Source organism: Lemur catta, chromosome 5 (assembly GCF_020740605.2).
Source record: "Lemur catta isolate mLemCat1 chromosome 5, mLemCat1.pri, whole genome shotgun sequence".
Taxonomy (NCBI): domain Eukaryota; kingdom Metazoa; phylum Chordata; class Mammalia; order Primates; family Lemuridae; genus Lemur; species Lemur catta.
In genome coordinates, this window is record NC_059132.1 from 40,453,908 (window position 1) to 40,468,491 (window position 14,584).

A 14,584-nucleotide genomic window follows, 5' to 3' on the forward strand; every position below is an offset into this window, starting at 1 on the left:
TTTCGTCTTGCTCATTCACACATTTCCCAACTCTGGCCTAGACTGTGGGAGTCACAGGGGTCTTACGGGTTCCAGGGCATCTGCATGACTCCAGAGCCTGATTCCAGGTGGGCTGCCTCCTTAAGGGAGGGACAGAGATGACCAGAGTGCTAGCTTTCCTCCATCTGGACTCTTCTCCCCTTCCCTCCCCACCCGTGGTTGCCAAGAGCTCTTAAGGTCCTGCTGCTCCAACTATGAGCTCCCTGCTCACCGGCCCTCCCTGGTCCTGCTTGCACGGCTCAGAGCAGGGCATGCCCCCAAGCAGAAGGACATCAAACCTGCCTGAGCACCCCATAGCCAACTCAGACCAGCATACTTTTCCCTGGCATGGTCAGGGATTAATCTTCAGGGATCCAGGCTCAGGCTTGCATGCTAGACCCCATACCCCAGGTCTCAATCGTGTTGCCTGGGGGCAGAGAGGGGACATTTGTGAACTAATCTCTGGAGGCGAGGGAGCCCATGGGGGCAGAACTGAGAGGAGAGTGAAGTGTGGGTCCCAGCCACTGTGTACTCATGGGGCACCCCTCCCCCCACAAGAAGGCTGTGCTTTCAGCCCAGGCCGGGATCACGGGTGAAGTTCCCCAGTCTGCAGCACAATCGTGGGAGAGCTCAGCTAGTTTGAACTCCTGCCTGCTGGCAGATGCCAGAGGGAAACCGCAGAGCAGAGGAGGGCAGAGAAGAGGGAAGCCTGCTCGGGACAGCCAGACTGTGAATCTCAGATGGCCCCGCCTCCACAAGCAGACTTTCTGGTTGGCTGGGACCACTTCAGCCCCTCCTTGTGGCTTTGCCCAGAAGTTGGGAGCAGACTTTTGACTTCTGCTGAAGCAGATACCTTGCCAGCTTTTGTGGAGCCTGAGGGCAAGCTCACCCAACCCAGCCCCACCCAGCCTCATTCACCCACCCACCTCTGCTGTGGCAGAGAATAGAGACTCACCTGGAAGTTCCAGGGCCACACCCACCACCTTGGGCATTCAAGTGCCTCTGCTGAGGGACTACAGCCCGGTCACAGATCCCCAAAACAACATTGCAGCTTGTTCCTTCTGTCAAGCACCGCCTACTGACGGGGAGGTCAATTTACATGCCCTTTATAGCATTTACTGACTCAAGCATATGGGGTGTGGTTGATTCTTACCCACAAGTACCACCTAATGTCTCAGAGATTAAACTGGGCCTGCCATTACAACTCACACTGTTAAGAAGACCACAGGGCTGGGGAAAGAGAAAGGATTTCAAAGACCTCCATCCCCCGTCATTGAAGAGAGACAGCGAATCTTCCCACTCACATAGCTCACCACTCCTACAGCCTACAAACAACTAGCAACTGAGAAAAACCACCACACCAAAGATAGGTATAATCAAGGCATCCATCCAGAGCCTGGATGGCCATTGAAACAAAGCAAAACAAAGCCAAAGGTTCTTACCAAACATACGCTACAAACACACCTGTATGTGTGTATGTGGGGGTGGGGTGGGGTTGGGGAGTGGGAAGTCCCATCTAAACAAAAGAAAATCCAAAAATAAGAAGGAACAGCTGCTCCAGATTAGAAGTAATCAGCAAAAAAACTCCAAAAATATGAAAAATCAGAGTGAAAGGACACCCCCAAAAGGGAACACCAGCTCTCTAGCAATGGGTACTAGCCAAAATGAAAATAATTGAAATGACAAATAAAAAATTCCAAATATAGATAGTAAGGAAGCTCAATGAAGTACAAGAGAAAATGGAAAACCACCTCAAAGAAACCAGAAAAACAATTCAGGAAATGAATAGAAAATTCACTAAAGAGATTGAAATTAAAAAAAAAAAAATAGAACTTCTGGAAATGAAAAATTCACTTAAGGAAATACAAAGCACAGGGGAAAGTTTTAAGAATAGCCTTGACCAGGCATAAAAAAGAATCTCAGAGCTTGAAGACAGCTCTGTCAAATTAACTCAGTCCAAAATAAAGAACACAGAATTAAGAGGAATGAACAAAGCCTACAAGAAATATGAGATTATGTAAAATGACCAAATATAAGAATCATAGGCATCCCTGAGGGTGAAGAAGAAAGTACACAAGAGCTGGAAAACCTATTTGAGGGAATAATTGAGGAAAACTTCCCCGGTCTTGATAGAGACTTAGACATCCAGGTATAAGAAGCCCCAAAAAACACCTGGGAGATTCATCACAAAGAGGCAATCACCAAGACACACAGTCATCAGACTGGCCAAAGTCAACATGAAAGAGGAACTCCTGCAAGCCGTGAGGTGAAAATATCAAGTAACTTACAAAGGAAAACCCATCAGGCTAACTGCAGACTTCTCAACTGAGACCTCACAAGCCAGAAGGGATTGGGCCCCATCTTTAGTCTTCTTACACATAACAACTGCCAGTCTATAATTTTTTATCCTGCAAAACTAATGAAGGAGGAGAAAAATATATGAAGGAGAAATAAAGTTTTTTTCCAGACAAGCAGACAGCGAGGGAATTTGTCAAGACCAGACCTGCCCTGCGGGAAATACTCAGAACTGCGTTATACATGGATCAGCACAATAGTCACCCACCAGAGAAAAACCATCCAAAAGCTAAAGCACATAGCTGATATAAAACAATAGTACAAGAGGCAAAACAAAGCAATAACATAAGTCCAATGGGATGAACAGAACAGCATCCCAAGTATAAATTCTATCAATCAACATGAATGGTTTGAATTTCCCACTTAAGAGACATAGGCTGACTGAATGGATAAAAAAAAAAAAAAAATACAAGCCAAGTATCTGCTGTTTCCAGGAAACACATCTAACCCACAAGGGCGCATTCAGACTCAAGGTGAAGGGATGGAAAAAAAATATTCCATGCAAATGGACACCAAAACAGAGCAGATATAGCCATTCTCATATCAGAAAAAATTGACTTGAAATCAACAATAGTAAAGAAATTACATAATGATAAAGGGAGGAAGTCAACAAGAAGACATAACAATCCTAAATATTTATGCACCTAACCCAGGAGCACCCAGATTCATAAAGCAAATGCTACTAGATCTAAGCAAAGAGATAAACAGCAACATCATAGTTGCTGGGGACTTCAACACACCACTGACAGAACTAGACAGATAATCCAAGCAAAAAATAAATAAAGAAACCCTGGACTTAAATGAGACTCTAGAATAAATGGGCCTAACAGATATTTACAGAACATTTTACCCCAAAACTACTAAATATACATTCTTCTTATCAGCACATGGAACATTCTGCAAGATTGATCATATTTTAGGCCATAAAACATGGCTCAAAAAATTAAAAAATATGGAAATCATACCATGTGTCTTCTCAGACCACAGTGGAATAAAACTAGAAATCAACTCCAAGACAAACACTCCATTCTACACAAAGTCATGGAATTAAACAGCCTGCTGCTGAATGATTATTGGATCAATAATGAAATTAAAATGGAAATTAAAAGATTCCTTGAACTGAATGACAAAAGGGACATAAGCTATCAAAATCTATGAGATTCAGCAAAAGTAGTCCTAAGGGAGAAATTCATAGCCTTACATGCCTTCATCAGAAAGACAGAAAGAGCACAAATTAACAATCTAGTGACACATCTCAAGAACTAGAAAAGGAGGAGCAAACCAATCCCAAACCCAGCAGAAGAAAAGAAATAACCAAGGTCAGAGCAGAACTAAATGAAATTGAAAACAAGAAAATAATACAGAAGATCAACAAGACAAAAAGTTGGCTCTTTGAAAAGATAAACAAAATCGATAGACCTCTTGCTAGATTAACCAGGAATAGAAGAGAAAGAACTCAAATACACTGAATCAGAAATGAACAAGGAGATATTACAATAGATACCACAGAAATACAAAATATCTTCTGTGAATACTATGAAAATCTCTATGCACATAAACTCGAGAACATAGAGGAAATGGAGAAGTTTCTGGAAACAACCTCTCAAGACTCAATCAGGAAGAAACAGAACTCCTGAACAGACCAATAATGAGCAATGATATTGAAGCAGCAATAAAAAAAAATCTTCCAACAACAAATAAAAACCATAGACCAGACAGAGTCACAGCTGAATTTTATCAGACCTACAAAGAAGAGTTGGTATCCATTTTACAGAAATTATTCCATAACATTGAGAAGGAGGGAATCCTCCCCAACTCATTCTGTGAAGTCAGTATTACCTTGATATCAAAGCCAGGAGAGTTCAATCAGTAGCAGGAGCGGAGAGCGGACCCCAGAGAGCCCTGGGCAGCCCCACTGCCACCGCCGGCCTAGTTACCATCACACATTGTGAGGAGCCACAGCTGCTGCAGCCAGCCCTAATCACCACCACCGCAACCATGAGCAGCAAGGCGAAGACCCAGCAGCTGTCTGCCACCCCCCCTGCCACCCCCACCCTCAGCGCTGCTGACACCAAGCCCGGCACCACAGGCAGTGCTGCAGGGAGTGGTGGCCTGGGCAGCCTCTCATCGGCGGCACCTGCCAGGACAAGAAGGTCATCGCAACGAAGGTTTTGGGGACAGTAAAATGGTTCAATGTAAGAAACGGATATAGTTTCATCAACAGGAATGACACCAAAGAAGATGTATTTGTACACCAGACTGCCATAAAGAAGAATAACCCCAGGAAGTACCTTTACAGCATAGGAGATGGAGAAACTGTGGAGTTTGATGTTGTTGAAGGAGAAAAGGGTGCGGAGGCAGCAAACGTTACAGGCCCTGGTGGAATTCCAGTTCAAGGCAGTAAATATGCAGCAGACCATAACCATTACAGACGCTATCCACATCGCAGGGGTCCTCCATGCAATTTCCAGCAGAGTTACCAGAATAGTGAGAGTGGGGAAAAGAATGAGGGATCGGAGAGTGCTCCTGAAGGCCAGGCCCAACAAAGCCGGCCCTACCACCGGCGAAGGTTCCCACCTTACTACATGCGGAGACCCTATGGGCATCGACCACAGTATCCCAACCCTCCTGTGCAGGGAGAAGTGATGGAGGATGCTGACAACCAGGGTGCAGGAGAACAAGGTAGACCACCAGTAAGACAGAATATGTACCGGGGTCATAGACCACGATTCCGCAGGGGCCCTCCTCGCCAAAGACAGCCCAGAGAGGACAGCAATGAAGAGGATAAAGAGAATCAAGGAGATGAGACCCAAGGTCAGCAGCTGCCTCAACGTCGGTACCACCGCAACTTCAATTACCGATGCAGATACCCAGAAAACCCTAAACCACAAGACGGCAAAGAGACAAAAGCAGCCGATCCACCAGCTGAGAATTCATCTACTCCCGAGCTGAGCAGGGTAGGGCTGAGTAAATGCCGGCTTACCATCTCCACCATTGTCCGGTTTAGTCATCCAACAAGAAGAAATGAATATGAAGTTCCAGCAATAAGAAATGAACAAGATTGGAGCTGAAGACCTTAAGTGCTTGCTTTTTGCCCGTTGACCAGATAACTAGAACTATCTGCATTATCTATGCAGCATGGGGTTTTTATTATTTTTACCTAAAGATGTCTTTTTTGGTAATAACAAACGTGTTTTTTAAAAAAGCTTGGTTTTTCTCAATATGCCTTTAAAGGTTTTTAAATTGTTTCATATCTGGTCAAGTTGAGATTTTTAAGAACTTCATTTTTAATTTGTAATAAAAGTTTACAACTTGATTTTTTCAAAAAAGTCAACAAACTGCAAGCACTTGTTAATAAAGGTCTTAAATAATTAAAAAAGAAAAAGCCAGGAAAGCACACAACAAAAAAGAAAACTACAGACCAATATCCCTTATGAATATAGATGCAAAAATCCTCAATAAAATACTAGCAAACAGAATTCAACAGCACTCAAGAAAATAATCCACAATGACCAAGTGGGCTTCATCCCAGGGATGCAAGGATGGTTCAACATACATAAATCAATAAATGTGATTCACCACATAAACAGAAGGAAAAACAAAGATCATATGATCATCTCAATAGATGCAGAAAAAGCATTCAACAAAGTTCAACACCCTTTCATGATAAAAACTCTCAACAAACTAAGCATAGAAGGAAAATACTCAAAATTATAAAAGCCATATATGACAAACCTACAGCAAGCATCATACTGAACGGGGAAAAGGTGAAAGCACTCCCACTAAGAACTGGAACAAGACAAGGATGTCCACTGTCAGTACTTCTATTCAACATAGTGCTGGAAGTCCTAGCCAGAGCACTCAGGCAAGAGAAAGAAATTAAAGGCATCCAAATCAGGAAAGAGGAGGTCAAACTATTGCTCTTTGCAGATGACATTATCTTATATCTTGAAAACCCCAAAGATTCCAAGAGGCTCCTGGAATTGATAAATAAATTCAACAAAGTTTCAGATTACAAAATCAATGTACACAAATCAGTAGCATTCCTATACATCAATAACAGTCAAGCTGAGAGTCAAATCAAAGACTCAATACCATTCACAATTGCTAAAAAGAAAAGAAAATACCTGGGAATATACTTAACCAAGGAGGTGAAAGAGCTCTACAAAGAGAACTATGAAACACTGAGGAAAGAAATCACAGATGATACAAACAAATGGAAAGACATATTATGTTCATGGGTCAGTAGACTCAACATTGTTAAAATGTCCATACTACCCAAAGTGATTTACAGATTAAATGCAATCCCCATCAAAATACCAACATCATATTTTACAGATCTAGAAAAAATAATTCTATGCTTTGTTTGGAACGAGAAAAGAACATGAATAGCCAAAATAATCTTAAACAAAAGTAACAAATCAGGAGGTATCACATTATCAGACTTCAAACTACACCACAAGGTTACCTGGTATTAGCACAAAAATAGAGACATAGACCAATGGAACAGAACAGAGAACCCAGATATAAAACCATCCACATACAGCAAACTGATCTTTGACAAAGCATATAACAATATACACTGGGAAAAGAATCCCTTTTCAATAAATGGTGCTGGCAAAATTGGATAGCCACATGCAGAAGAATGAAACAGGATCCATATCTTTCACCACTCACAAAAATTAATTCAAGATGGATAAAGGACTTAAATGTAAGGCATGAGACCATAAGAATTCTAGAAGAAAATATTGGAAAAACTCTTCTGGATATTGGCCTAAGCAAAGAATTTATGAGGAACACCCCAGTGGCAATTACAGCAACAACAAAAATAAATGGAACTGATTAAGTTAAAAAACCTTCTGCACAGCCAAGGAAATAATCAACAGAGCAAATGGACAACCTACAGAATGAGAGAAAATATTTGCAAGCTATACATTTGGTAAAGGACTAACAACCAGAACATACAAAAAACTCAAGCAAATCAGCAAGAAAAAAATCAAACAACCCCATTAAAAAGTGGGCAAAAAGACATGAACAGAAGCATCTCAAAAGAAGATAGGCAAATAGCCAATCACCATATGAAAAAATGCTCTATGTCATTAATCATCATGGAAATGCAAATTAAAACCACAATGAGGTATCACCTTACCCCAGTAAAAATGGCTTTTATTAAAAAGTCCAAAAACAGTAGATGCTGGCATGGCTGCAGAGAAAAAGGAACACTTACACACTCTTAGTGGGACTGCAAATTAGTATAACCTCTTTGGAAAATAGTATGGAGATTACTCAAAGAGCTAAAGGTAGACCTACCATTTGATCCAGCAATCCCACTACTTGGTATTTACCCAAAGGAAAAGAAGTTATTTTATCAGAAAGACATCTGCACTCAAATGTTTATTACAGCCCAATTCACAATTGCAAAGATGTGGAATCAACCCAAATGCCCATCAATTCATGAGTGGATTAACAAAATGTGGTATATGTATGCCATAGAATACTGCTCAGCCATGATGAAGGATGACTTGATGCCTTTTGCAACAATTTGGATGGAACTAGAGACCATTATCCTAAGTGAAGTATCTAAATAATGGAAAAACAAACACCACATGTACTTACTATTAAACTGGACTTAACTGATGAACACACATGTGCATAAAGGGAAGTAAAAGTCAATGGAAATCAAGCAGAAGTGGGGGAGGGGGAGGAGGGGATGGGCAAAAATCAACCTAGCGGGTACAATGAACACTATGTGGGTGATGGGCACACTTTAACCCTGATTCAAGCATTACAAAAGTGATCCATGTAACCAGAAATATTTATGCCCCCATAATACTTTCAAATTTTATGTATGTAATTCTAGATATTGGCCTAGGCAAAGAATTTATGAGGAAGATCCCAATGGCAATTACAGCAACAACAAAAATAAATGGGACTTGATTAAATTAAAAGCCTTCTGTACAGCCAGGGAAATAATCAACAGAGCAAATAGACAATGTACAGAATGGGAGAAAATATTCACTATATATATAATAGAATCCAAGGATCTATCTACACAGATATATATAGATCTACTGTGTGTGTGTGTGTGTGTGTGTGTGTGTGTGTGTGTGTGTGTGTGTGTATTCGTGTCTTTTGCCCACTTTTTACTGGGATTATTTGATTTTTCTACTATATATTTAGTAGATCCTTTGTATGTGAGGGAGATTGGTTCCAGGACCCCCACAGATACCAAACTCCATAGATGTTTGAGTCCTTATATAAAATGATGTAGTGTTTGCATACAACCTGTGCACATTCTCCTGCATCCTTTAAATAATCTCTAGATTACTTATAATACTTAATACAATGTAAATATCTGTTATACTATATTCTAAAACTTGGATCATTTTTTATTGTTGTATTGTTATTTTTTTAAATATATTCCATTCATGGTTGTTGAATCAGCAAATAGACTATATTACAACCTATGGCTGTGTAGAGCCTACTGTATCTATTAATAAATCTAGATTAATGAAAGTGGTTAAAAAATTTTTATCTCCATTTAGATAGGTCATGCCAGAGAGAAAACTAAACTCAAAGATTGCTTTGATCAATTAACACAGCTTTGTGACTGACAGGGTATTCATACCTTTTGTACATGTGGCTATATGTGTGATCACCCCATGCTAGAGGTGTCAATAGATTGCCTAACCTTTCTGAAAAATAACAATATAACAGTTGATAATAATATCAATCACAAAGCTTAAAAAGACACATGAACATATGATCCATTGAAAGAAACTAAATAAAGTGACGGAAATTGTCCCTGAGGAAGCCCAGACATCAGGATTACCAAACGAAGACTTTAAAACAAATGTCTTGAATATGCTCAAAGAGTTAAAGTAAAACATAGACAAGGAACTAAAGGAAATCAGGATAATGATGTATGATCAAAATGAGAATATCAATAAACAGATAGAAAGTATAAAAAGGAACCAAACAGAAATTATGTAGCTGAAAAGTAGAATAACTGAAATGAAAAATTCACTAGAGAGGTTCAACAGATTCAAGCAGGAAGAAAAATTCTATTGGATTCTATCAGACAATATGGGACAATTGAAGTAATTGAGTCTGAGGTACAGAAAGAAAAAGGAATGACAAAAAGTGAACACAAACTAAGGAAACCATGGGACACTGCCATGCGGACCAAATACACATTATGGCAGTCTCAGAAAGTGGAGAGAGAGGAAAGGACACAAAGAACCTTTGAAGAAACAATGCCCCAACACCTCTCAAATTTGATAAAACATATGTATTTACAAATCTAAGATGCTTAATGCACTCCAAGTAGGAACTCAAGGAGGCTCACATAGAGACACATCGTAATCAAACTAGTTATAGGAATACTGAGGAGATATTGCAAGTTCAGTTCCAGACTACCACAATAAAGTGAATACCACAATAGTGAGTCACGCAAATGTTTTGGTTTCCAGTGCATACAAAAATTATGTCTATACTATACTATAGTCAATGAAGTATACAAAAACATTATGTATAAAAAACAGTATATATCTTAATTTTAAAGTATTTATTTAGAAAAGCTAACAATTGTCTGAGCCTCTAGCAAGTCATACTCTTTTTGCTGGTGGAGGGTCTTGCCTTGATGTTGATGGCTGCCAATTGATCAGGGTGGTGGTTACTGAAGGTTAGGGTGACTGGCAATTTCTCAGAATAGGACAATAATGAAGTTTGCCACACATGTGGACTTTTCCTTTCACAAAATATTTCTCCATAGCATCTGATGCTGTTTGATAGCATTTTACCCACAGTAGAACTTTTTTCAAATTGGAGTCAGTCTGATCAAACCCTGCTGCTGCTTTATCAACTTAATTTATGTAATATTCTAAATCCTTTGTTGTCATTTCAACAATTTTCACAGCACCTTCACCAGGAGTAGATTCCATTTCAAGAAACCACTTTCTTTGCTTATCCCTAAGAAACAACTTTTCGTTCATTCAAGTTTTTTCAGGAGATTGCAGCAATGCAATCACATCTTATAATTGTAGTTGTCTTGGTAGTTCTACCACATCTGCAGTTCCTTCTTCCACTGAAGTCTTTAACCCCTCAAAGCCATCCATAAGGGTTGGAATCAACTTCTTCCAAACTCCTGCTAATGTTGATATTTTTACCTCCTCCCATGAATCAGGAATGTTCTTAATGGCATCTAGAATGGTGAATCCTTTCCAGAAGGTTTTCAATTTACTTTGCCCAGATCTCTCAGAATAATCACTATTTATGGCAGCTATAGCCTAATGAAATTTAATTATTAAATAATAAGACTTGAAAGTTGAAATTACTCCTTGATGTATGGCCTGCAGAATGGATGCTGTTAGCAGTCATGAAAACAACATTCATCTCTTTGTATATCTCCATCCAAGCTCTTGGGTGACCAAGTGCATTGTAAATGAGCTATAATATCTTTTTCTGAGCAGAAATCTCTTTTTCTGAGCAGTGGGTATCAATAGTAGGCTTAAAATATTCAGTAAACCATGCTGTAAACATATGTGCCATATATATACATATATCCAGGCTTTGTAGTTCCATTTATAGAGCACAGGCAGAGTAGATTTTGCACAAATTTTTAAGGCCCTAGGGTGTTCAGAATGGTAAAAAAGCACTGGCTTCAACTTAAAGTCACCAGCTGAATTAGCCCCTAACAAGAAAGCCAGCCTGTTATTTAAAGCTTTTAAGTCAGGCATTGATTTTTCCTCTCTAGCTATAAAAGTTCTAGATGGCATCTTCTTCCAATATAAAGTTATTTTTTTCTACATTGGAAATCTCTTGTGTGGCTGCCTTCGTCAATGATCTTGGCTAGATCTTCTGGATAACTTGTTGCAGCTTCTCCATCAGCACTTGCTGCTTCACCTTACACTTTTATGTTATGGAGATGGCTTCTTTCCCTAACCTCATGAACAAGTCTCTGCCAGCTTCAAAATTTTCTTCAGGGGCCAGGCACAGTGGCTGACACAGGTAATCCCAGTGCTTTGGGAGGCTGATGTGGGAGAATTTCTCAGGCCAACAGTTTGAGACCAACCTGGGCAACATAGTGAGACTCTGTCTCTATAAAATTTTTTTAAAAAAATTAGCCAGGTATGGTGGTGTGTTCCTGTAGTCTTAGCTACTTGGGAGGCTGAGGCAGGAGGATCACTTGAGCCCAGGAGTTCAAGGCTGCAATTTCCCCACTGCACTCTCACCTCCCTCAGTCTTCATAGAATTGAAGAGAGTTAGGGCCTTGCTCTGCATTAGACTTTGGATTAAGGGAGTATTGTGGCTGGTTTGATCTTCTATCCAGACCAATAAAACATTCTCCATACCAGCACTAAAGCTGTTTTGCTTTCTAGTCATTTTTGTATTCACTGGAATAGCACTTTTAATTTTGTTCAAGAACTTTGCATTCACAACTTGGGTAAGTGTTTGGTGCAAGAGTCCTAGCTTTCAGCCTATCTTGGTTTTCAACATGTCTTTGTCACTAAGCTTAATGATTTCTGTTTTTTTTTTTAAGAGACAGGGTCTTGCTCTGTTGCCCAGCCTGGAGTGCAGTGGTACGATTATAGCTCACTGCAGCCCAAGGATCACTCTTGGGCTCAAGTGATCCTCCTGCCTCAGCTGCCCAAGTAGCTAGGACTATAGGTGCATGCCACCACACCCAACTAATTTACTTTTTTTTAATTTTTTTATAGAGACAGGGTCTTGCCATGTTGCCCAGGCTGGTCTCAAACTCCTAGCCTCCAGTAACCCTCCTACCTTGCCCTCCCAAAGTGCTGGGATTACAGGCATAATTAATTCTACTTGGCCTCTAGCTTTTGATTTAAAGTGAGATAGGTGCAACTCTTCATTTCACTTGCAAGGCCAGTGGAGGGTTTTTAATTGACCTAATTTCAGTATTGTTGTGTCTCAGGGAATAGGAAAGCCCCTGGAAAGGGAGAGAGATGGGGGAATAGCCAGGCAGTAGAGCAGTCGGAACACACACAACATTTATCAATTAAGTTTGTCATCTTATATGGGCTTGGTTCATGGTACCTGAAAACAATCAAAGATCACTGATCACAGATCACCATAACAGATGTCATAATAATGACAAAATTTGAAATATTACAAAAATTACCAAAATGTGACACAGAAACACAAAGTGAGCATGTGCTGTTGGAAAAATGGCACCTCGCTCAAAACAGGGTTGCCACAAATCATCAATTTGTCTCTGTGAATCGCAATAAAGGGAAGTGCAATAAAATGAGGTATGCCTGTAAAAGACAAAGAGAGAATCTGAAAAGCAGCGAGAGATATACAGAGATCATCAATAAACCCACATATCTACGGCCAGTTGATTTTTGACAAGGGTGACAAGTCCATTCAATGGGGGAAAGAATAGTCTCTTCAATATACGATGCTGGGACAACTGGATTTCCACAAGCAAGAGTGAAGTTGGACCCCTATGCCACACCATATACAAAAAATAACAAACAACTAATGACCTAAATATAAGAACTAAAACCATAAAACTCTTAGAAGAATGCATAGGAGTAAATCCTCATGAAGTTGGATTTGGCAATAGGTTCTCAGATATGATACCAAAAGCCAAAGCAAAAAAGCAAAACAAAAAAATAAAAAAAAATCCAAGAAAATAGATAAATTGGACTTCCTCAAAATTTAAAACTTTTACGAATCAAAGGACATTATCAAGAAGATGAATAACAACCTACAGAATGGGAGAACATATTCACAAATCATACATCAAATGATATCCATAATATATAAAGAACTCCTACAAATCAACAACAAATAGACAAGAAAAAAAAACCAATTAAATAATGGGCAAAGGACTTGAACAGACATTTCTCCAAAGTTGTATATGTGAATGGCCAGTAAACACATGAAAAGATGCTCAAAGTTATTAGTCATTAGGGAAATGCAAATCAAAAACACAATGAGATACCACTTCACACCTATTAAAATGGCTATGATTTAGGGGAAAAAGGAACAAAGCAAATGTGGGTGAAAATGTGGAGAAATTGGAACCCTTGTACATTGCTAGTGAGAGTGCAAAATGGGGCAGCTACTGTGGAAAATACTTTGACTGTTCCTCAAAAAGCTAAATATAGAATTACAATAGCATTATTTTAATACCAACAATTCCACTGCTGGGTGTATACCCAAGTCTGGAAGTCCCCAGAGGTGATGTTTGTCCTTGGTGCTAACTCTATTTTATCTTGTTTTAATAGCATGACCTCCTCCTCTAACTCGGGATACAAATATGATCACATCTTATTTGTTTGCAGTAATTGCTCTGCCCCTGATGCCAGATTAGCTGGAAGTTCTGTTGTTTTTCTTTTGAGGATGGGCTCCCACTGAACTGTCCTGGAATCAACCACAATTCCATTTAACGCCACTCAAAAGAACCAGGAATTGAGGTCAGTCCAGCTTACAGCTTGCTCAGTCCACACTGTGATTTCTCGTTGCTGCCACAAGGTGGTGATGTTGTGTTACAGATGCGCGCGATCGACGTGCAGATGCCAGTGCTCCCCGTGGACCGTTCCTAAACGAAAACTGTCTTGTGATCTCACAAGACAAAGCAGCCTGCTCCCTGCTGGGGAGCTCAAAGGCATGAGGATATCCCAGAGAGGCCATATTCCCGTCTCTGAAGACAAAGAAAACATCATCAACAGACTGACCAAGCCCAACACTGCATCCTAAGATGGGGAAGGGCCACTGCGAGTGAAAGCAAAAATAAATAAACATAAATCTAAGAGGGGAAGTCCCAGGAACCAACCGCTGCAGGTACTTTCTTTAGGAACCTTAAGAACACAGGGAAAACCTTCCTTCTGCTCTGTTGTTGGAATAAGGCCATCCCAGGACACCAGAAATCAAGGCATAGAGTTTAGGGAGGGCCTTGGGGAGGTCACAGTGGCAGGTGGGCTGCCAAATGAGGTGACACAAACCAGAAAGCACTGGAAAAAGAGACAAGTAGCCCAAATTTCAGCATCACTACTCTCCCCCACTCCCCCCCCTCGAAGGCCCCCAGGCTCTGGTTCCACGACTTTCCACTTTCTAGAGGATGTTCTTGATCTTAAACCATTTTCCTCCTTTTTTTTTTTTTTAAGAGACAGTGTCTGGCTCTGTCGCGCAGGCTGGAGTGGCCTGATCAGAGCTCACTGCAGCCTCGAACTCCTGGGCT

General features: G+C 40.3%; 1 protein-coding gene across 1 annotated transcript; it reads left to right on the forward strand.

Moving 5' to 3' along the window:
* Positions 1–4,356: 4,356 nt before the first annotated feature.
* Positions 4,357–5,444, forward strand: LOC123638763 (Y-box-binding protein 1-like). Its single transcript, XM_045552593.1, is given in 2 exon segments — positions 4,357–4,513; positions 4,516–5,444. Coding segments are annotated over 2 exon segments (1,071 nt in total). The 5' UTR covers positions 4,357–4,371.
* Positions 5,445–14,584: the final 9,140 nt, after the last annotated feature.